This window comes from Rhodnius prolixus, unplaced genomic scaffold, assembly GCF_049639745.1.
Source record: "Rhodnius prolixus isolate KJV_2025 unplaced genomic scaffold, Rpr scaffold_2, whole genome shotgun sequence".
Classification (NCBI taxonomy): Eukaryota; Metazoa; Arthropoda; class Insecta; order Hemiptera; family Reduviidae; genus Rhodnius; species Rhodnius prolixus.
Window position 1 is genome coordinate 29,040,930 of NW_027411592.1, and position 24,405 is coordinate 29,065,334.

Consider the following 24,405-nt stretch of genomic DNA (forward strand, 5'->3'; position numbering starts at 1 on the left):
TTTTAATGACGAATCTAATTTCTCAGAAAATCCCACATCTGTCATTGCTTGATTGAAATATTCACTTCTTAGGCTGCCGAGAAGACAACGAAAAGGGAACGCGTGAGTACCATAAAGTTCTAATTAACCTTTTCGGTGATAGTTTTGATTGTAAATATTTTGTAGTGGTCTTATCTTTCCGATATTCAGAATTGTATTTATCTACATGTTGGTCAACATATTTTTTAAAGCATTTTGACGAGTATATTCAAGAGAATTTAGGAGTGAAATCTTTATTTAGTTAGTTAATAAATCAAGCTTGCTAATGTTCAGGAGAAAAGACTGCTTAGTCAGTGATTCTCAATCTCTTCAAAATTTTGAAGTGTGACGCCTAATTTTAGAAATGCATACAATAAAAATTATAACGCTTTTTTTTTTTATTACGAGTAAAGTTTAAATTAAAAAAAATACTAATTTAGATTTAGAAAAATTTGATTGGGTTCGTAATCCATTTGTGATAACGAATACGTCTGTATTTGAATTAACTTTAATTGAAGGGGAAGAGCTAATTTCGCTTTGTAATAATCGAGATTTAATTTCAAAATATTCGGAGGAGTCAATTAATTCATTTTGGATTAACATTAAATGCGATTATCCCATAATAGTTTTTGTAGTACATATTATTTTATTTTATATTGAAAATAAACATAAACTAATTTACACAGTGTAGTATGGATAAGTAAAATACTTTTAAACTTATCTTATTGTTAGTAGAAATTGTTAAAAGTGTGTCGCGACAAAAAAAAAAGATTGAAAGTCACTGGCTTAGACCTACTCCACGGGCATTTTTCTATCTAACCAGACTTTTACTAAAAAGTTGTGAACTTTTTTTCGAAATTTAGCTCCAGGTGTTTGAAAAGCTCAACTTGGAGTACATTAAACCCAAAAGCTTTTTTGTTTTCCAGATTTATTATAACATTTATTCCAGTTACTCTTCTTCAGGTGGCCTACTAGCATCTTCTTAGAGAGTATTTACCTACTCGATGTGGCAATCTAAGCGGTTGCCTGAACCGCATTCATCTGTTTCAGTTTCACTCAGTGTTCCTTTAATATGTCTCTCTTAGATCTGCTATTTGTTAGTAATTGGATGCTAGTTAAGCAGAAGTACTGATTTATCTCTGTGTAAGATAAACATTGCTGTAAAAGAGAGCCTTCCCTCATGACTTTTATCAAACCTAATTTTTGTGTGTGTCTGTCGAAGGTTTCTAAGTCTTCTAGTCTTTTATCTCACTCTCAAATCAAATAAATAAATATTAAATAATTTTAATAGAAAATTGAAATTTGATTTAGCACTCTTTTTTAACATGAAACATTCGCTTTGCTTTTACTTTGCGAATCCAATCAAATGAAAATGTTTGAAACCTTAATTCTAATTATGTAAAGTTATAATTAATTTCTAAGGGTCGTTCAATTTTCTTCGGTGGTGAGGGAATTATGGTTATAGAAGGAAACACAATGGAGGTCAGAGTAATAGTCTAGATTGTTATTACTCAGGTTTCTTTTGTTTTGTTTTTCGAACAATTTTCAAACAAAATTACATATTTAAAATCATGGAAAAAAAAAGTCATGAATAATACACAATTAATGTGACCATGAAAAGAATTAATCCGTGTAATATTTAACTATTGATAAATAGTTAAATTATAGAATTAGGGTTGAGAACATCATGAGAAAATATAATTTGTTACAAAGGAATTGAATCTACCTAATAATTTTTACATAGCAATAAAAATCCGGGATTTGAAGTGACATCCGTAAAAATACAATTTGGGAAAAAAAATCTGCTTTGAACACTACGAGCTCCCTGGCTCCAATTACTCTAGTTATACTGCCCGACTCAAACGACGCCATCATCAAACAAGGAAATTGTGGATCAATTTTAAAGTAGTCAATGATCTCTAGAATCCCTTAAACTAAACTTTTTTCTTTTGCAAAAATATTTCAAGGTTAAGTGGTGGTCATAAAAGCTGATAGCATTCAAAGTATAATAAATAACGTTGACACCACTTCCGAATTGAAGTATTAATAACAATGCAAAATATTCCTTAGAAACAGTTGCTTACCAAAGATATCTTTCACATCAGATCATTATACACATTCTGTCCACACTTAACAAAGGAGGTGTAGATTGATGCAGATGGGGCACCTAGCAAGCAAATTGCACGAAAAACAAAAATTCACAAAACGAACCACAAGAAATATTTTTTTGTGAATCTTAGAAATAATTTACAAATTGGGGCCCTTAAGGAGATATTACGCGATCCATTAGGCTCGCCAATTGTGCCCTTGCTGACTAGATTCTGGTACTAGATCTTAAAGTCATGACGTCCAACGTTTTCTACTCATTAAAATTTAAGTAGAAAGCACAGAAGCTATCGTTCCGGAAAAGATTTTTTTAACTACAGTAAATGAACTAAATACTTGTAACAGACATACATGTTTAGATAAGATAAAGGACAACAATCGCTACCATTTCTAGATTTATTTATCACTAGGGGATAAGAGAAAAAAACGACAGGGCACACTTTTTCATAGAAACCGAGTATTTTAATTTCACGGAGCTCTTTTTTGGCCTGCGGACCTGACTGGTAATAACACTAACTTAACTAAATGGATATAATTACAATAGGTTAACGAGATTAAATTTAGTAAAAACTATTAATGAATGAATTGTAATAAACTGATGACAAGAAGAGCACCGACATTAATACTTTGAGATGAATGAGGCAAAGCAATGGTCGGAGTCCTCAACTAAGAGAATGGTCAGTTTATATAGTTCTGAGTACTGACTGTCACTGGACTTCCTTGTATATTTACCTACATATAATAAAAAAAAATTTGGGATCAGTTCAGGCACAGTGCGGAACTGATCGTGAAATAATAGTTCCTTTAATAAAAGATAAACAATTACTTTTTACCCTCTATGAGATTAGCTGAAGCAGTTGGCGCTGCTATCTAGTAATGAGTTTTGAAACTAATTCTTACCGAACCTTAATTTCTTGGTGGTAATTTATATTTTTTAATATAAATTACAAGCATTTTGAAAACTGAACACCTTACCGCGAACAAAATTCTAAAAAGTACTGATTGTTATTCAAAGCATCATTTTTTAAAATTTAATGCTTCCGGACAAGTTTATTCTTCGTTTATATTTTTTCCTTTTGGTTTCTGGTATTTTCTTCAAACAGTATTCATTTATTTTATAACCAAAAGGCGATGAAAAACTAATCGTGAAAACGTTATCCTTATTCCTAACTTTCCTATTATAAGTTGTAAAAATTCATTTAGTGTTTTATGGTACTTAATGTGTACTGGTACTTCCAACAGGTGTTTAACGTCAATCTGATACTTTGTGTATAGCACTAGAAACATTTTCTGTTTTAATTAATTATTTAGCTTAATACTTAATAATTAATGGATACCGGTCATTTTCAGCTACGCCCTCTTGGAAGTTGAGCGGTAGGGCACCATTTGACCAGACAGTCCTGCTTTCTGCTTCTGCTTTTGCAGAACGAGCCAGCTCTGCTTGTTAAATAACTAGCCGTCACATTTTTATAGGATTTGCGTTAAATTCCTCATGGCAGTAAATTCAAAAGCTTTGACATACAGAGGTATTGTAATGGAATCACTTACTATTAAGTTCGATTTCTTAATTTATTTCAATTCCTTGAAAAACTTTTATTACAGTTCAGCATCTTTACAATCCTCTTTCATATAACCTAATGTCGAAGTCCAGTTACTATGTGTGTCCATATCCAACGTCACTTGATGAAGAGAAGAAAATAAGCAGGGTAGAGTAAATATACAAACTTTGCTAACTTGTAATAAGGTCTTATTAGCTTGACCTACAGAATACTTCTAAATTCATCATGCTGGTCTAGATAGCGCTTCGTGGCTGGGGGAAAGAACTATCCTCAGCCCAACAAACGACTCTGCCAACAACATTAACAATATGTTGGAGAAGCTGCCGAGTGAGCATTTGAAAGATGAGTGTGCTAGTTTTTTGGTATAAATGGAGGATGCAGAGTATTACCATGAAGAGTTTACTTGCGTACCCTCGATCCCTCAAGAATGCCGCCTCATTGTACGAAAAAAGTCTGAAATATCTGCAGTTTGAAATAAGTTGAGTTTTGCGAGAAGCAGTTTTTAGAATAATGTATAATAACTTAAACTATTAAAAAAAAAAGAAAGTTATACGTTGTTAATTGCTGTATAAGAATTGGTGACTATAACTGGGTGAAGTTCTGTTTTATATCAAATATCTATTTTACATCAAATGTATTAGATTATACTTTATATTTCTATACTCTAGCTGAATAAACTGGGCATCGCTGTGGAAAGCACTATAAATGGTAAGTCATTCGCGTATAATTGGGTCATCACGGATATGTTTCATTTCACTTTTAAAATATTTAATAAAGCGGTACTAGCATTGACGCTGAAGTGTGTTTCACACGTCAAAGGGGACAATCACAGATAACAATAAAAACAGATGGAATTAAGCCTTTTGAACCCATCTCTACCGCTGGTTGTTTGATGCTCAGGACCTCCGTGCAAACAACATTCCTGTTTTTGTCTGGCTGGAGGATTACTAGACTTTAAGGTGTTAAAGTGTCTCTTGAGTTCGCCACGTTCAACTGTCTACGGAAGAATTAGGAAACTATTGGCATGTAGTAGTAGAAGATTTGTGGAGAATGGGATCAATGCTTTGAATCTTTAACCTTATTATTATAAAATAATGTTTCGAGGCCAACATTTCTTACTGACAGAGATATGAAAATTAAAGCCTGAAATGCTTAGAAATATCGCATCAGTTAAAAGACATTTTTCAGCAAAGAATATCGCGTCTAGTGGTATAATTAAAATTAAGGTATGAAAATTAAAAATAAACAAAACATATTTTATTTACATCTTATTCCTGTATCATCATCACAATTAGCGTTTTATTAAAACATTTACAATTTTTGTAGGAGGAAAACGCCAAACGATTTTGATCATTTGAGAAATAAAAAATTAAAATACATATATTTTACACAGCTTACACTAGAACTGGAATTTTAAAACTTGAAACAGTTTGTAACAATGTTCCTGTTTAATTAGAACACAACGAAAATTCTTTAATAATTATTTCGCCCTAAGACCTTTTCTAGCTTTAATGACCAACCTTGTCATAAAACAAAAGAAAATTATCCATATTGTTGATGAAATGAATCCTTTGTAGACAACCGGATGATAAATGCCCCATCCTCTGGCAGTGAGGGCGCGCATTGCTTCAGTTGGCAGTGAAGTGGGAAGTAGCCATCCAATAGATTTCAGAAGGGTGTGCATTCCTTCTTGAGGCCACAACATCCCTAAGAAAATACTCATATAAATATATTTATATTAAATATGTATATTTAAAGTAATGCAATGCCTATTTTTTCATATGGGCTTCACGCCAAACTACCGACCAGGTGTCGTAGGCGAAAGTAATACTCAACATAAATTACTCTCGTTAAATATCATCCAAGGCCAAGTCTCGAAATTGAACACAATACTCCTTAATGTCTTAGCTTTGGGTTCTCCTCTCTAACTCTCAACTGCGTGGCTCCTGAGTGTTACTAAGTCAACTGACAAAGGTCTACTACATTACCTCGAAAATTTCTTAACATTTGTTAAAATTAATTGAACTGGGCCCTTATCCTTCTTCTTACCCTATTCACTTTCCTACCACCGGAGAAAGAAGGAATATCGGAGATCGATGAGAAGGATATCACCATCAGGTGGCAGCACTATGGTGCCAGGTCTCAAGGTGACAGAAGTGCCAGTAGAGCTCAACATGACTATATATGTGGCTAGTGGAAAAGGCTACCTTCCTGTTGCTAAATATAAGGAAAACGAATTTTTGAAGTTAATGAATGAGCAATCATGTCAGTTGAGTATTACGCTCAAGTAACTTGGGAGGCCCCCATACCAGATCATAGGGAAGGCCGATGTCCAATTCCGAGCAGTGATCTTAAGATTCTTTTAGGAAGAGGAAAATCCGCACCTCTTCTGGAATCTATCCTTATTCAGTGCATAGAATTTGATTAAATTATAATTTTACTAAAATGGGAATCATCTGCAAGTTCAGATTTGAAATTTGAGATAGAATTGTTAGAATTCTGAAAATTGTAACTGAACACATGTATTTCAATTAATATGTTAGATATTAAGTAAGAATCAAAAGATGGTTCCGAACCATTACATCCCTGCCAGCGACATGATCTGATCCCCTTAAAAGTATTTATTTCCAGTTCGGTCCCAACATTTATTCAACATTAACATAAAGTTTTTAAATTATCTCAAAAAAAATTATTTTAACTGAAACACAATTTCAGGACTCTATCGCAATAATGGCTTATCTCTATTGAGATGATTAATTGCATTGAATGAATTGTGCAGATACTACTTAAAGTTAGCAATTAACTATCAAGTTTTAGATCATTGTCAATAAGTTGTTGTTACTTGTAATTATCTGACTCCATTTGAAACCACTTTAATTTAATGGGAAAGTATCAATGATATTTCATTCCACCCCTGATCAAGACATTCAATTTTATAATATGAGATTAAGCCCCTCTGAAGAAATTGTGCTTTAATTTTTAGAATTTATAATTACTTAAATTAATATTTACCACTCATTGAACATAAAGGAAAGAATGTACCGATGCCCATAAATGATGCTGTATTCATTGTGTCAGATATGACTGATATCAAAAAACCTATAAAAAAAATTAATTAATTGCAGGAAATAATTAGTTATTGTAAAATAAGCTGAAACAAACCATTAATACTAACCAAAACACATTCCACTCAATCCTTGAAGTATTAACAAATTTGATGTCCAAAAAAAGTTTCCAACAAAGGGACTATCAAAAACCTGATACATAATGAACATCATCAATAGGCCTTGCAAGCAGAGGACAACAAATTGAATAACAGAATGGGCTATGACAACTTCCAAAGCTGTAACACCTACAACAAACAGACCAAATAATAATGATACAAAATACAATAAAGATACTCAAATGAGTGTTTAATGTAATCATTCGATTTTTTATTTAACCATTTATTTATTTATTTATTATTATTATTATTTACTAAACGTACAGTTCGTTTTATTAGTGCATGGTCAGATGATGAACAGTGTTATCGTAACGACAGAACATTATGCGGATGCGGGCATACATTAGAAAAGGCTATGGTCGCTAATAATTTATGTTTTTATGTTAATGCACCTTAAAACTTAATCGGTTTCTCGTCTACTGAGTAACTTCAAGTTTCTTTCTGTCTCTCTTCTATCAATATGTCTCTCTCTCTAACCATTTCTCCCCATCTGCTCGCCTATATCTTCCCCCTATGGCCTTCCTTCCTCTTCTAGGAGGGTTTAAATTTCATCTGGGGCCATTTTTCTCGTGTAAAACACGAGCTTTGTTTTCGTCTGTCATTTCTGCATGGGTTAATTTACACTCATTTCTTTTTTTTACATTCTCATTCCTTACTTTGTTCATCTCCACTACATTCACTTCTTTGTTGAAGGCTTTCTGCGTTGTCAAAGTTTCTGTTCCATAGGTAAGGAACCGTCTATTATTGCGTAAAAAATAATTTTCTTATTATCTTTCTAAATAGTTTTGTTCCAAAGTACTGTGTTCAGTATTTTCATTTCTTACCAGGCTTGCTGAGCTCTCACCCTGACTTCTTTATTACATTGTCCCCTGTTCTCTAATCCCAAATAATAATAATAAACGATTTCAAAAGCTTTAATTTTTCTTCTTGCTCCTCCAAACACCTCATCTCTTCCATGTAGAACTTTGTATAATTGAGATTTACGTTCTCTTACAAGTCTGTGTCATAATCTTTCAATTTTTGTAACATAAGCTGGAGTTCATCTCTACCTTGGGCGATTACCACTAGTTCCCCACGGAAAAAATTGTAGAGAGGGATCTATTTCCTATAGGACACCCATCTGCCTACTTTCTTAAAACAGCCATTCATCACTACTTCTTAAATAGCGTGGAAGACATGCAGTAACTTGCTTAAACCCTTTGGATGCCTCAAAGGATTCAGATAAACTTTTCCTTATTTTACCTGATAGATGTTTCATTCATACATCCTTCCCACCGCTTCATCTAAGCTTCCCTCTACACCAATTTTCCATGTGCTTGGCATTCTTTTTCTCTCGGAGCTTTATCATGTGCCTTTTATTAATCAACAAATGTCAAGAGCGAATCTTTATTTCTATCTTTGCATTTCTCTATAATTGCATTGCAATAATATCCACCCATATTTAAAAATAATAATACTAATAATTCTGTTAGAAAAAAGGGACAAAATACCTTTCCGCTTATTTCATAACTATTTTGAGCATAAATAACTCACATTTTCATATCGAATAGATAAGATTAAAATACCTGCAACCATACACCTTTCCAAAATTCCAGCCATTTTTTCATAAAGCAATACTCCTACTGTAAACATGAGAGGTAAGTAGAACATAAACCTGTTGAAAAATAATAACATTAAAATGTTATTTATTAACAGCACAACGTGCTTAATGTGCTTACTATAATACTCACACAACTATTACTGCTGGTGATGCAAAATGAATAAAGCTGGGATGTCTGTTTCCATAAACTGGTTCTTCAAACTGAAATTATGCATTCAAGTATTATATTTCTGCAATATTAAGAATAATGAAGGTTTTTACCGGATTCGTTTTTACATTAGATACCAATTAATTAACAAATTATTCGTTACCATGCAGTTAAATTTTTTGACATTTTACTAATTTCCTAGAAGAAAAAATGTGTTAGATAAAAATTAGTTATAGTGGAATCAAATTGTTTATCCATGAAATTTTATTGCTTGAAATTAATGGATTTGCTTGCTTTGATTCACTTTTATCCATCTTAAGAGATGGTATATCGCTACGGTTTCTAGTTGATATTCATCTACGTGAAGACAGTCTCTGATGAAGGTTGAAAATAAACGGAAAAAACAGGGAAAGAATACAATTTTTGGAAGGTGTAAGAATTCGGTTATTCTGACTTCTGTCATTCAACATGGTTCGTTTTTATTAAAAACCTTTCGAAGAAACTGAATTGAATGGGTCATAGGTACGCCTTTTTGAGGAAACAAATTACACTCTGCACTCATTTGCTTCTTTATATCATTAAATAAATCAAATGCTGCAAATTACAGTTTCATTTATTTCAACTTTGTTACTAATTTGGTCATTGGTTATTGATTATTGAATTAGATGAGTATCTTTGCACTCACCCGTACTGGGATACCTGCAGACTGAGGAGGCCAACCACAGTCAGATAACAGTTCTTCTAAGAAACCAGAGTATCCGCTTAATAGATCTTCTTTCAGCATATTGCCTATATATTGATCTGAAAAATAGTTTAAACAAATTTTCGGATACAAATACAGCAAATCAAATTTGTTTAGAAAATTTATTAGAATAATTGGATGGAGCTATACCATCAAAATGTAATAATTTTTAGAAGGTTGAAAAATAATATTAAACCTTGGTAATAGCTTAAAGCAATTTAAAAAACAAAAAAAATGATCCTCCTGTAAATATCAGGCAGTTGCTTTTTACATTTAAAGGACAAAATATGTCAAGTTCAATATTCGATTCAATGGTAAAATTTAAATGACTTTTATCGGTGATCTTCCACGACTTTTAACTAAAACACAGGTAATTAAGAGCTCAATTATTAATAGTATTAAGAGCTTCCCGTAAAATTGGTTCTAAAGTTCTACAGTATTCATTTGTTTCTTATTTGAACCAAGAAAAAATCATGTTTTGCTCAAAGATGGAAGATTGCTAAGGGTTAGAAAGAGACTTACAAAAAATAAATTTAATGAAAGTATTTAATAAACAGCTTGAAGAAAACCCTAAATATTATATTTATTTAACTTTTTAAACTATATTTTTTATGGATACAAAAAGAATAAAAGCTTGAAATTTAATAGAAGAATTTATTTCAGGAATTTCGAGTAATTGTGTAAGTTGATCGTCAAAAGTCAAAAGATACTCAGTCAAAAATTATACTTTAATTGTACGTTCAAAAGCATGTAGTTTACATAAAAATAAAATAAATAAATGTCAGACCAATGTCAAAGAAAAGAAACATAATGATAACTAATTTTTTTCTCATTATTATTAAATTTAAAATACAAATTTTTAATTGGTAACTTACTAGACATGTCCATCCAAACATTTAGTTGACTCCACTCTATTGCTAAATCAGAAGCATCGGAAGTATAATTTATTCTTTCTGCTAATGCTGTAGAATAGTTGTGTGCAAAATGAAGAAGGCCCCATGCTTTGTTTGTGGAAACAGCATTTCTTCCTTCACTTAAACCTTGGTATTCAACCTATTTTGAGAACAGTATGCTTTATGAGTTAATCCACTATTTTTTGTTATGTATGTGGCACGATAAATTCTAATTTATGTAAGTATAAAACAAAACAAAAAAGTTCTCAAAGAACATTAAATTAAAATACTAAAAATTTAGGAAGATCATAGGCTCTGTTGTACCAACAAAGACACAATCGGACCAACGTTGTCTTTTTTAAAAAGTTGGATAGTGAACAAACAAAGAAATATAATATAAATGTATAATAATATATTGATAAGTACAAAAGTGCAACTCAAGCAGACGGACGAGAAGTCCATGCTTAAATGTTAAAAATGTGAAACTTACTTTTATGTGTATATTTTGAAATGCCAATAAACAACTTATTATTATTATTATTATTAATATATTGATAATAATTCCTACCACTTTTATTGTCCTACTTTGTAATTTGTCTAAGTAACGGCAACTAAGAGGGAAATCTAATGTACATCCAGTTTTAGGTATCGTTAAACATTCAGTGAGGCCGTTTGTCAATTCATCCACAACTACCGCTATTTTAAGTCCTTCAGGATCGTGTCCAATTGCAAGATTATAAAATGTACATTGAACTAAAGGTAATCCTAATAAAAATATCATCATTCTAGAAAAAATAATAGAAAAAACAATTAATTAATAAGTTTAAGCTAGGTTCAGTAATATAAATAAAATAATAAAAACCCTACTGCAAAAATGTCACATATGTTTATTGTTCAAATAAGTTTCTTATGTAGGTAATTCGATTAAAGAAGCTTACTACATAAGAGTAATTTAAATACTCAATTATTACTATTATTATTATTATTATAGTTCGTGGACATTTTCTTAAATTATTTGATATATATATTCACAGAAACAGTCTTATTAAGAAGTCCTTGTACCCTAAATAAAAAATATTGTAGAAATGAAAAAGTAATGCATTTACTTCTCTCACCAAAACCCATCCCTAAAGAAAATTTCTGGTTACGACCCTAAGAAGAGAAGTGTATTACAAATCCGAATTTACAATTCTGAACCAATATTTTTTCAATGTCAACTTATCTAAATTTGATTTCAACTTTTTATGAATAAATGAACTTACGCTTTATTTCGCCACATAAAAAACCAATTCTTAATAAGCTGGGCCATAAATCTTGACCACAAGAACCATCCTTCTCCGCTCAAGTGTGGCCTTGACTTTTCTTTTGTTAATTCAGGATAATTACTTATTTCTTCCTGAAAAAAAAAAATGTTATTTTTAACTCAACTTAAGTGTAGAATTATTAGAATTAGTGAACTTCATTAGTTTAGTTTCTAACTTTCAAAGCAAAGCCTGGCAAGAATTTGAGATATGCCTTAACCTGATGGGAGTTCCAAAAGGAAAGAATAAGGACGAATCCAAGTGTTTTGGGAAAATATTATTTAATATTATATCATCAAACATCAACTTTATTTTCCGGTTTTTTAGTAATGCTTACCACACAAGACCAATTTGTAAAAACCATATCTTCGAAATCATTGGACTTCAAAAGTATATTTCCGGTGATAACCCAAAAGCAAAAATCTGCACGATAGAGTGCCTTTACTTTCTAGATGCAAGAAAAAATACAAATCAAGTGAACATTTTTATTACTTGTTTCTTTTAAAAATTTCTTTTTGGATTCAATGCTAGTTCTAACAAGTTGCTTTTTTTACTTTATATTTTATTCATTAGAACTAAAAACAAATTTCGGTTTAAACAGTTATTAAAAGTACATCACCTTTTTTTTAACAAATTTATTTAAAAAATAAATAAATAAAATGTTAATAGGACAAATTTAAGTTTAGAATTATAATAATATGTATATCTTTTCTTTTTATCTCTTTAGAATAGAATAAAATTAAATAAATGAAATTTTAACCTTCACAGATGAACGAGTTAGTTGTGCAAAAATAGAAATACACTTAATGCCAGCAATTTAAAAAATTAAAATGCATCTTTATTAATTATTATGATTTAAAAAAATGAAAAAATGCAATGTAACATTGCACTCAGCGTAACTAACAATGTATTATATTTTTATTCAGCACTTTTAATATTTTCCATGTTATCTACGAGTACTAAGCTAGATTGGACAGCTGTTTCTGTCTAATTTTTGCTTGCAATATTGTAAATAAGCGATTAATACCTGATCATCTTCTTCGTTGAAAGCATTATGTTGCTTATGGCTAAGTTGCAAGAAAGCTTGTTCCAAATTATTACAATTGTGAGTAATCATTAGTTGTGTAGGTGTTTCTTCGCACAACAGGACGCCACCTCTCATCAGGCCTACCTGAGAATATATTCACCTTCAATGAGACATTATTAATAAAATTAATGGTAAAATTAAGCTATGTAACTAAATTATACTATTGAAAAATGTTTGCGATTTGGCCGTATTTACATGAAACAATAATTCTAACAGTAAATTTTTTCGAATTTTTTTTCGGTTTTGTAAAAGTTTTTTTTCTCTAAAAGTAAAATAGAGTGCGTCTAAACCATTTTTTTTTCTCTTTATATACGTATATAAAGTTTTTAAAAATTAATTTTTGCAAACAAGGGATTTTGACGAAGTTTTTATTTTTATTTTGAAGACTGTTTTGCAGAACAAATAAACCAGGTTAAGGTAAAATAGACTCACAGTTTAGGTAATACATTGTACAATATTGTACATCTTTTATTTTTATTTTGTAATAATAACTAGTGCCGCAGATGAGAAGTACAGGTAGAAATTCTTACATGACTATTAAAACGAGTCTCCTCTATCGTTACAACACTCCTAAGTGCTGCAGTATGAGGAGAATGTAACTTAAGTGTGTTCTTATTTACTTTCAATTGTATACAAAATGAAAGGCTAAAAAAATTCAATAATTTTTTTAACAAATTTTACAGTTTCTGTCTTTTTCTTTATAGAATACATTAATACAAATCTGTATGGATTCAAATCAGAGCAGTTTTTAATTCAAGTCAGAGCTCATGAATTTTTAAATCACTTAGATTTAATTAATTTCAAAATTATTTTTAGTAAAAATAGCGAAGCTTTATTGATGGATAAAATTAAAATAAATGAAAGGAACAATTTTATATGAATATTGTCTGTTTCGGGGTTTCCTCACATTTTATCAGTCGGTCACAATTATTACAATATTCCCCAGTTTAATTATTTAAAAAAATAAACGTGGTGTAAGTGGTCACGAACGTGGATTTGTAAGTGGGAGATCCCCAACTAAAATCCCATGAGTAGCTAGCTACTTTTTGTTAGAAAAAAATGTAGCAAAGAAGATGAACTTCCGCCCCCGACCAATACACTTAATCGGTAGTTGGACGTCAAGCCCTGCCTGAAATAATTAGCATTAACTATTGAATATCTTACCACATTTTCAGTTCATTAAATATTTCTTTATTCACAGACACAATTACATCCTTTTTTACTATTAATATCATAAATGATATTAACTATTGCCGCATGGATTGCTTCACAATTCAACTTATATGAAGGGTGTATCTTTGTGTAGATACAAATTTATAAAATGTACAATACATGTACAATGTGCAACAAATCGAGCACATTAGTATTAAGCATTGTTTATAATTTCTAGAAATTATAGAAATTGTTCCACAATATAGGTTAGTATTAGAATCAAGAAATAAAAAATTAGTTCATTGCTTACAAAGTGTGCTTGCCTTGCTTCTTCGATGTAATGAGTTGTAATAATTATTGTTTTTTTCCCATTTGATGCAAGTTTTAGCAGATGTTCCCATATACTGTAATCAAAATTAAGTAAAATTTATTTAAAGGTCAATTACAATTCTTATTATTGAAGGGTGAGAATTGGGGAATTATTAGACTGACCTTTGACTGAGTAGAGGGTCAAGTCCCACAGTAGGTTCATCCAGAATTAAGAGCTGTGGATCGTGAATTAATGCAACTGCGAAGGAGACTCTTCTTTGTTGCCCACCGCTACAAATAAACAATTGTTACAACAAACAAAACTAAACAACGATAAACTATACATTAAACTTGTATATACCTAAGATTTTCAACAAGTGTTTTAGCTGATGGTAATTCTAGTAATTTTATTAATTGTTCTGTTCTGTTTTCAATTTGAGCGTAAGTCATACCAAACAGTCTTCCATAATAGAGAAACGTTTCAGCAATACTAAGCACCGAGTAAAGGGCCACATCCTGCAATTAGAAAACCAAATTATTTGCTTATTTTGCAAAAAAATAATTACTGCATTATTAAACTTACACTTTTACAAACACACTTTAACAAACTTACACTTTCAACAAATTAGCATTTAAATTGATATTCTTAATTAATTATGTAAATTTTCTATTTCTTAAAATTACGGGGAAGTCATAAAGCGAAAGACGTATCAATGTAAATCTATTTGGTGACGTAAAATTTTAAATTTTTAACTAATGATGCATACATAGCATCCTCAATGAATCTCATATTCTCAAATGCTTAACAAGAATTTAAATAAATGAATAAATAAACGAAAAAGTAATCTTGAGAAGAAAATGATCAAAATTCTTTTAAAATTCACATATCAACAAAGATGACAAAACATAAGATTTTTTTCGTACAAAAAAAGTTTTCTTTTAAATTGGAACGTTTAGTGTAATAAATCTTTTATTGCATTATCATATTTAAGAAAGATTTGGCTTTCACGGTAATTTGGTGAAAGATGTTCAGAATTCCAAGGGGAAATTGTGAATGAATATTTAAATGTAAAATTATTTCAACAGGATCACTTTAGAAGAAAAGCTATTATTACAGATCCTGCAAAAATCCATTTTACTGGGAAAACATCTAAAAAAATGCAGTAAATTAATGCCTATTTTTTCAGGTGTCGTGAACGGAGGCAACTAGCAAACATATTGTACTTTACTGTAAATTTCTTTTATTAACCACTAAATAATTTAAGGTCTAGACCGGGAATTGAACCCAGTACCACATCTTAGCTTTGCGAGCGTCGCCACTAACCACTCGCTAGCGTGATCTTCAGTGAAATTTAAAGAAACTGCCAGATTTCACAGGATTTTCTTTGAATTTGATTTGTTTCAACAGAATCAAATTTAAGAAGAAAGGTTTTTATTATAGATCCTCCTGCAACCTCCAAAAATCTATTTTACTGGAAAAATATTACAAATAAAAGTGACAAGCGTGTATATGTGAAGTTAATTAGCTTGGATGAAAGAATAGTAACTAAAAATAGTAACTTGAAGGTTTGCACAGCTGCTCCTTAAGAAATAGCTCAACTGCTATCGAGCCACTATCAATATCTGTATTCATATGAATATTCTTTGTCAGAATAGAAGCCTCTATTTTCGAAATATAAATTGATTAAATTTTGATTTACATGAAATTGTATTCTCTCTTTATATTAACCTTTTCTACACAATAAAAGGTACTCATAGGACAAGTGATAAATTCATTGATTAAATAAGTGCGTAAATACAGGGTGACCAGAGTTATATGCTCCATCCACTTTTTTTTTTAACGGCGGAAAATTTTGAAAAAATAAAAAACACGTATTTAATCATTTTTAGTCTAGTTTATTTTCAGTGATTGACCCATTTTTTTAAACCCCTGTATCTCGAGATACAGCAACCAACTTTGTTTTTTCAAATGGAACGTTATATTTTTTTGTGCATATTTTTATAGTATTTGAGCTTCTAAAAAAAACAAAAAAAAAATTTTTGAAATCGGTTAGGGTTTTCAAAAGTTATGGTAATTTAAAATATGAAAAACAAATTTCAGTTTATTGTCAAAATTACGTTATTTTTTTTAAAGAATCTGTTCAAACTGGGCACAATCAACGAATAGGCAAGCCAAAACTCTGGACTCCCACGCTTTGCTTGTAGCAGCACTTATGGTAGCGAAGTCAAGATCTAGGCAGGCTAGAGTTATTCGACGTTTTAGATCATCGACTGAATCCATGGGATTAAGGTTACTGTACACTTTATTTTTTAGATATCCCCACAAAAAATAGTCCATTGGGGTCAAGTCCAGAGATCGAGGTGGCCATTGGATGGGACAATGGGTCTCTAAGCACTTTTCCTGGAAATTTCTGTCCTGGTAACCTCGAAAAACTCTCGCCTTATGTGTCGGGCAACCATCTTGTTGAAAATACTTATCTAGCCGATGTTGTAGAGGAACATCTTCTAGCAGAACTGGCAAAATGTCTCTTACAAAAAGTTAGATACCTTTCACCAGTTAAGTTCTCTCTGTAGAAGTATGGGCCTATTAGTTGATTTCCTAAAACTCTACACCAAACGTTTGTAGAAAAAACAACCTGAACGTCGAATAACTCTAGCCTCCCTAGATCTTGACTTCGCCACCTTAAGTGCTGCTACAAGCAAAGCGTGGGAGTCCAGAGTTTTGGCTTGCCTATCCGTTAATTGTGCCCAGTTTGAACAGATTCTTTAAACAAAATAACGCGATTTTGACAATAAACTGAAATTTGTTTTTCATATTTTAAACCACCATTACTTTTGAAAAACCTAACCGATTTCAAAAGTTTTTTTTTTGTTTTTTTTAGGAGCCCAAATACTATAAAAATATGCAAAAAAAATTATAACGTTCCATTTGAAAAAACAAAGTTGGATGCTGTATCTCGAGATACAAGGGTTTAAAAAAATGGGTCAATCACTGAAAATAAACTAGACTAAAAATAATTAAATACGTGTTTTTTATTTTTTCGAAATTTCCCGCCGTTTAAAAAAAAAGTGGGTGGAGCATAAAACTTTGGTCACCCTGTATACAGGGTGTTCAGCATAAGACTACGGTAACTTCGGGAGGCGATTCTGGGCATCATTTGCAACAAAAAATTCCATATAAACTATGGCTCGATTCGGCTCCGTTTTATAGATATTTTGAATTTTATGTTTTTTCAAGGTGTTACTACTTTTTAGCAAAAAGTTGTCTATATTTCTCAAACTATTAAAGCTACAGCTATTTTAATAAGCTCATTAGAAAGAAGGTTAAATTTCCTTTTAAATAAGCTAATTTGTATTCTAATTATATAATATAAAATATTTCAAATTGTGGCCCAAACATAAGAAATAGCAAGTTTCTAATTTTTTCCAAAAACTTTGACTTCATTTTTCTCAAAAACATTTTATATGAAAAAAATTAGCTTATTTAAAAGGAAATTTAACCTTCTTTCTAATGAGCTTATTAAAATAGCTGTAGCTTTAATAGTTTGAGAAATATAGACAACGTTTTTGCTAAAAAGTAGTAACACCTTGAAAAACATAAAATTAAAAATATCTATAAAACGGAGCCGAATCGAGCCATAGTTTATATGGATTTTTTTGTTGCAAATGATGGCATGAAACGCCTCCCGAAGTTACCGTAGTCTTATGCTGAACACCCTGTATAATAAATAAGTGGATGCGCATGGAGCACTTTTGGGTAGGTTTGTAGAACTTTTATGTGATTCTAAATTATCCAAAGAAATGTGGGACGAATACCTATTTGCTCCTAAGTATCTAATTAGTTAAATGGAACAAAATGCAATTCTGACTGAGTCTATGAAATGTGAAATGCGAAGCCCCAGATCTACAATACCTTCTAATCTTTGATCACCTAATTAATCTACACAAATAAAACTTCATAAGGAATTTTATTTTGATTTTTATTGAGTACATTAAATAAGGGCTTTATATTTGAATAACAAGTAAATGATCATATCTCATTTAGAAAATTTAAAACTGAATGTGAACCAAAATAAAGAAATTAAATTTCACCTAAAATTTTATTTACTAAAATACCTGCAACTAATACAGAATAGCTCGATTTCAGTTCAATTGATACAAATTGATCTGATTTGATTTTAAAAATTAATATGAATTCATTGTTCATATAAAAAAGGTAAACCTAATAAAGACGTGACTGGAGAGTTCATCTGGTAGTATCGACATTCGAATTATGACGTAAGTATTCTGTAATGGATGTAGGTCTCCTAGTACGAGATATGTTGCGAGACCTTATTTCAAGGTTTAATTTTATAATTTATTATAGCCTGTGAATATCACAACTTTTTTTTTTTAAAGGCATTGATCTTATTAAATTTGAAGACATTGTATTCAAATTGTAATGTGTATTTTCAGTAATCTAATATCCTTTTTAGATTATTATCTTGATTTTGAAAATTAAAAAATTATGAATGAAAAAATTAGTTTGGATGCATAAATATTAATCGCACATTACAATAATTCATTATTTATTAGAGAAATAGAATATTTCGTAAACAAAAATTAATTACTGGTAATACAAAAGGTTATGTCTAAATCTCCGTCAACTTTTCGTACCACAATTGAGCGTTGTACAGTGCTATGAAACAATTGTGTGGATAATGACCCATAAGTCACGCAACTCTCGAGTAGAAACAAAAATTGTGTAGCTCAGTGCAGTGAAAAATAATGGATGACAAACTGAAGAGAGAAGAGTTCAACCCAGAACGGGGTTTGGTATTTAAAGAAGTTTTTTCTTCAGAAAAATAATCTTTTCTGGCCTCTTGAGGAGGACAAGGATCTTTTACTTATATGGTAATTTAGTTACAGAGTATTTTAATTTTGATCTGTGCCATTTGTCCGTCTGTGTAACCAAAACTCAAAATTTAATAAAACTTATATTACTTTTTCTTTTAGGTGGAACCAGAAACAGAATAATGGTTTTTACAATTAACCGGATTAACCTGAATTTTATAATTAACCGGAATTGCCTGTATTTTTACCATTTCCTGTGATTTTTCACAAAACGTCATTTTCTAATTTCAAATATTTATTTCAATAACTTTATTTGTAACGTTTTTCAACAAAATCAATTTTGGGGTGTTTCTGGAGAAAGAAATGTTAGGCACAGTACAAATTATTGATTGTAATGACAATGGTGTCTTGCCTAACTAGTGGGCGCCTAAAGCTCTACCAATACCAAGATCTGATAATCAGAATCATTTACTCAAAGAGGGTTGCTTCTTCCTCTATATCTCGTTAAAGGTTTCTACGAAAGTCTGGTACATTAGATCCTATGACCCTCTAAACAACATTATGGGAACACAGGGCAAACTAGGTAGCTGGGCTTCTAAGACAACCACTCTCAGGGAAAACCCCATAGTACTACAGATTTTCAATTCTTGAAAAAATCTTTCAACTGTTCATCATGTTTTATATTTTCTGAAATTATTTTTCACCAAAAAGACGGACAGTTTTAAATTTCTTATCGGAACCCATATAATACTTGATACTCACATTTAGTCAAGAGATCATTAAAAAAAAAAGTAAAGTAATCGCCTATTTTTTCAGACGGGGCTTTACGTCTAACTACCAATTAGGTGTCGTGGACGGAGGCGACTAGCAAACATACTTTACTGTAAACTTCTTTTGTTAACCATTAAATAAAATCCAAATCCTAAGACAGGGAATCGAACCCAGTGCCACAATGCATATTAGCTTTACAGGTCTCGCCTCTAACCTCTCGGCTACCGTGGCGCCTAAGAGGTCATTATAATTTAGTTATTTGGGATACATTTTGACTAGATGTCAGATTTGTTTTGTATATCAAAGTAATGGTTTTCAATTTAAAGACGAAACCCTACAGTTTAGAGATTATAATGTTCAATATACAAGGAAAGTTGCCCCTTCAACTCGATTTTACCGAGAAATATTCTTTCAATCTGCCAAAAAACTATAGCAGCCAACTTGAGGTGTTCCAGTCCAGTTTTATGACGGTTTACGTCAAGATGTTCACCCCCTCCAGCGAAATGAATTTCAATGCTCTAAAAGCAAGAAGAGTGACAGCACACTTGACATTTGGCAGCCAAATGATAATATTGGTAGCTGTAAGGTGACTGTACATAATCATACCAGCTCCCAGCATAACGAGCATCTATGGCACTTGTAATCCCGTTTGGGTGCGAAAGCATTTATATAAGTATAAGGATCTCCCTTTAAATTTTAGGTTAACAATACTTCTTTAAGTACATTAAATTGATTAGGCACACTACTATTGAAGACAGACTTCCACATTAAGAAATCCTTCACAAAATTTTGGGAAAGGATGGGAGTGGAGAGAAACGTCCTGGAGATTAAAGAGGCTAAGGCACTCACATGGTATGGACATGTAAGGAGGATGGGTCCAGAGAGATTGCCTAAGGTGATGATGGACAGCGAGGTGGATGGCCGGAGAAAGAGAGGAAGACCCAAAAGTGGGTGGAAGGACCAGGTGAAGGAAATTGTGGCGGGATATGGTCTGCCAGAGGAATAGGCAGAGGATCGTGTCGCTTGGAGGAAGGCATTTACTCGAGATGGCAGAAGGGAACCACGAGTTGTGGAGAACCCCTTTAATAATAAAAAATAAAACCCTGTACTGTATGCTATAAGGTTCTTAACAGAAGAGAGAAATCTGAGCGTCTTGAATTCGGGACATCGCGTTTCCTCCACCTGACGCACTTCCTCAGCCAAGCTCTCCTATGGCTCTGAATTCGTTGGAAACATTATCAAGTAAACAATTTTTTGGAGAGCTCAACAAACGTTTTTCACTAATGTGTTAATTTTGTAAAACGTTTTCTGCACAAGGAATAATTTCAGGAGATTTTCAGAGTCTGAGTAATAAACTATTCATCTAGATTTGTTAATAATTTTGCCTATTTAGAAAATGGAAAATAGCTCGTAACTATACAGGTATAATCAAGCATTAAGTCGGTAGAGGGTTTTTTGTTAAAAATAATGTGAACTCACCTGAGGCATATAACCAATGTCGGCACGATGCTTTGCTTTTGTAGATATTTGTCCAGCATCTAGTTCTATTCTACCGACAATACAGTTTAGAAGTGTAGTTTTACCACAACCACTAGGGCCCAACAGACCATAACTGAAATAAAAACATTTTACGTTCATATTGTTGGAATCGTTTTTTATTAATTGCTTAAGTAATAAAATCTCATTGAAGTAAAGAATTTACTTGGTTTCTTGATTATAACTATAATCGTGTAACTATAATTAACTATAACATAACTATTTGCCGCTCTGTCTTCCTTTTTAGCCCGAGCAGTTTCTTCTTCAGGCTATCTTCATAAACACTAACACCGATCTCTATATCGACATAATTACAATAAGAAAACTAAGTAATAAGCCCACCTTAATCGATATTTTGTACGAAAAACTCAACGCTAATTTTCGATATTGTCTTCCCAGTTCTCATTAAAAAGTAAATTTCTTACAAAAGATGTAATATAGAAAAATATAAATAGCGTTTAGATTAGACTAGAAGAACCAAACCGCTTTTATCGATACCTAAAAACTTTTCGGGGCATGAGTATAATTGAAATCAATGCTAATTTTTTATACATTTTTTTATAAACGAAGATTTATAGTATGAATGAGTTGAGAATTATTACGTTAGGCAATCTAAGACTATGAAATCTAAGAAAAATGCATTATATATGTATGTTAAAACTGCCATGTCTGAGGATCAATTTAGTGTAAGTCAGGAATCTTGACAATCCTGTTTGGGGATTAAGAATTGATTAAAGATAAATGAATATGAAAGTTCCAGTTTGAAATTATTAAATTAATACATTTTTTTTAACACTTCAAAATTATAAAAAAAAATCCGTACTTGACTAAACTGTTAAACTGTCCGAAATAAATAATTGTACAAAAAATGAAGTTAATTTCAATAACGGTTCAGAAGACATAACGGTTTAAAAATTAGCATTTCGACAGTTTTTTTTTTAGTTTTTATGACCTTTTTGGTTGTTACGTAAACCTTAAAACTGTACGAAGGAACGGTTCCATTTTTGACGAATGAGGTGAAATTCAATTCAGCCTTTAAGTAAATGTGGCTTTTGCTAGTTCCAAGTATACTCAATCATTGGTGGAGGAGGTTTAGGTAGGAGCTAAACTTTACATTAAATATTGTTGAACTTTATAATATAATTTTAAGCGAATCCGATGTATCCCTTCTTACTGACTTATTTAAAACAAGGATATGATTGAAGCAAACAACATACATATTGATGCACCTTTCCTTAAGGCTTTCGATAATTTTTTAACATTAATGGCCCCAAGTTTCTCAGTTGAGCGTTCATTTTCTCAATGGAAATTTATTAAAACTCCAATCAGAACAAGTACGCAAGACAAGTTGGATCCCTTACCTCGAACTAGTAAAAGAGATGAGTTACCTAATAATAGCTAAGTTCACATACATAACATACACACACAGACCATGAGCTGAAAATATCGTTATTAGAAACGCCGGAGACCTCAAAACATGCACGCCCCAGTGAAATATCAATTTTGAAAATTTGTCACGATTGCAATAAATCCTTCTTAGTAGTAGTGAGCGAAAGTAGTAGTGAATGTGGCCGTTAGATCCGAGTTCAAATTGCGTCACCAACTAAGTGAAGAAAGAATTAAAATGACCCAACTAAAAATAACTTTCATAAAAATTAGCTTAAAGTTTACTTAAACTCTTATTACTAATAAATATAATTGCCAATTTAATTTTTAAAATTTCGATTAATTCTTTTTATGGTACATTTGTGGAGTAAGTACCACAAAAGACTTTAGGCTGCTCTCATAGAATCTATAAGAAGTAGAAGTATAAACTGATTTTTCTGTTCTTTATTTGATATAAATAAATATTCTTTCTATTTATTTGATAAAAACTTAGGTTAAAACCTGTTCTACAGATATTACTCAAGTATGAATACATCCAATTAGTACTTATAAACTCAACATGGGAGTAAAACAAAATTTGAGTAATAAATAAATTAATTACTGTTCATTATTTTTAGTGACTGATTCTTAATTTCAATAGGTTGAAAAAATAACTGCCAGTTTCAGCCATGATATATTTTTATTATGCCGAGCTTTCGACCTAGGGACTAGGTCATCTTCAGGGCTGTGAAACATATTTACAGTGTGTTAACAATAATTATATTAAATTGAAAATGTATAATGTAACGAAATCTGATGTAAAATATTACAGTGTAAATTAGGTAAATAATTTTGTAAATTTAGTTACATTACACATTTTCATTTTAATATAATTATTGTTCACACACTGTAAATATGTTTCACAACCCTGAAGATGACCTAGTCCCTAGGTCGAAAGCTCGGCATTTTAATAATAATATATCATGACAGAAACTGAGTTATTTTTTCATCCTATTAAATAAATTAAACTGTATTTCACCCTGATCAGAACCAATCAATAACAAAGAGCAGAGTGGAGGTGTCAGACTATTCCAAAACGCATCGGACTCAGAGATAGAGAATCACGATAAACTTTCTCGCAAAAATATTGTGTAGAGTATTGTTCATCGTTCTTAATGAAAATATTATAGCTATTCTCTATTAACTCAAAAATTTTCTTCAGCTTATAGCGACATCAAACAAAGGGAACGAACTAAACTTGATCACTGTTAAAGCGAAATAATTTTTTATATTTTCTGCGAAATAGGGGAGTAACTGCAAATGTGCAAACGAGATCACACCTTTTATTTGAAACATTTTATTTAAGTGAAAAACTTAAATAGAAATGAAATTGTAAACAAAAATAATAGTTTATTACTTACATAGTACCCTGAGGAAGGGTCATGTTGAGCCCTTTGAGTACGATGTTGTTAGCACCATACCTTTTGTAAGCGCCACGAATTGTAAGCGCGTACTCGCTGGCTGTGCTTGATTCTAATTCCATTACTGCTCATGCCACCTAAACAACCAATAATATATTGCGCTTCGTGTAAAACATCCTTACAAAATCAAGATTCTAACAAGTATAGTTCAAAATTTGACAAAATATTTCCCTTGTCAAGATAGTGTCGGCTGTGTCTTTTTTTCCAACTTTGAAAGAATGTTTAAGCATATTATCGCTGACAGAGTGATCATTAATTCGCTAAAACTGTTTTTAACTTTC

General features: G+C 31.4%; 1 protein-coding gene across 4 annotated transcripts in view; it reads right to left on the minus strand.

Annotated features, from left to right (window-relative positions):
- Positions 1 to 4,918: 4,918 nt before the first annotated feature.
- LOC141449432 (ABC transporter G family member 23-like) overlaps positions 4,919 to 24,405 on the minus strand; it is a 37,057-nt gene continuing 17,570 nt past the window's right edge. For 3 of the 4 annotated variants that reach the window (XM_074118866.1, XM_074118868.1, XM_074118867.1), the window contains exons 2-16: positions 24,065 to 24,201; positions 21,222 to 21,354; positions 14,500 to 14,654; positions 14,322 to 14,429; positions 14,140 to 14,233; positions 12,618 to 12,761; positions 11,552 to 11,685; positions 10,858 to 11,074; positions 10,272 to 10,449; positions 9,340 to 9,455; positions 8,637 to 8,707; positions 8,472 to 8,560; positions 6,859 to 7,035; positions 6,696 to 6,782; positions 4,919 to 5,390 (exon numbers count right to left, since the gene is read on the minus strand). In XM_074118866.1, the coding sequence (XP_073974967.1) occupies positions 5,164 to 5,390; positions 6,696 to 6,782; positions 6,859 to 7,035; positions 8,472 to 8,560; positions 8,637 to 8,707; positions 9,340 to 9,455; positions 10,272 to 10,449; positions 10,858 to 11,074; positions 11,552 to 11,685; positions 12,618 to 12,761; positions 14,140 to 14,233; positions 14,322 to 14,429; positions 14,500 to 14,654; positions 21,222 to 21,354; positions 24,065 to 24,186 (2,052 nt within the window). In that variant the 5' untranslated portion in view covers positions 24,187 to 24,201 and the 3' untranslated portion in view covers positions 4,919 to 5,163. Of the gene's footprint in view, positions 5,391 to 6,695; positions 6,783 to 6,858; positions 7,036 to 8,471; positions 8,561 to 8,636; positions 8,708 to 9,339; positions 9,456 to 10,271; positions 10,450 to 10,857; positions 11,075 to 11,551; positions 11,686 to 12,617; positions 12,762 to 14,139; positions 14,234 to 14,321; positions 14,430 to 14,499; positions 14,655 to 21,221; positions 21,355 to 21,444; positions 21,601 to 24,064; positions 24,202 to 24,405 lie in introns of those variants that run through there. The other variant, XM_074118869.1, reaches the window with a different exon arrangement.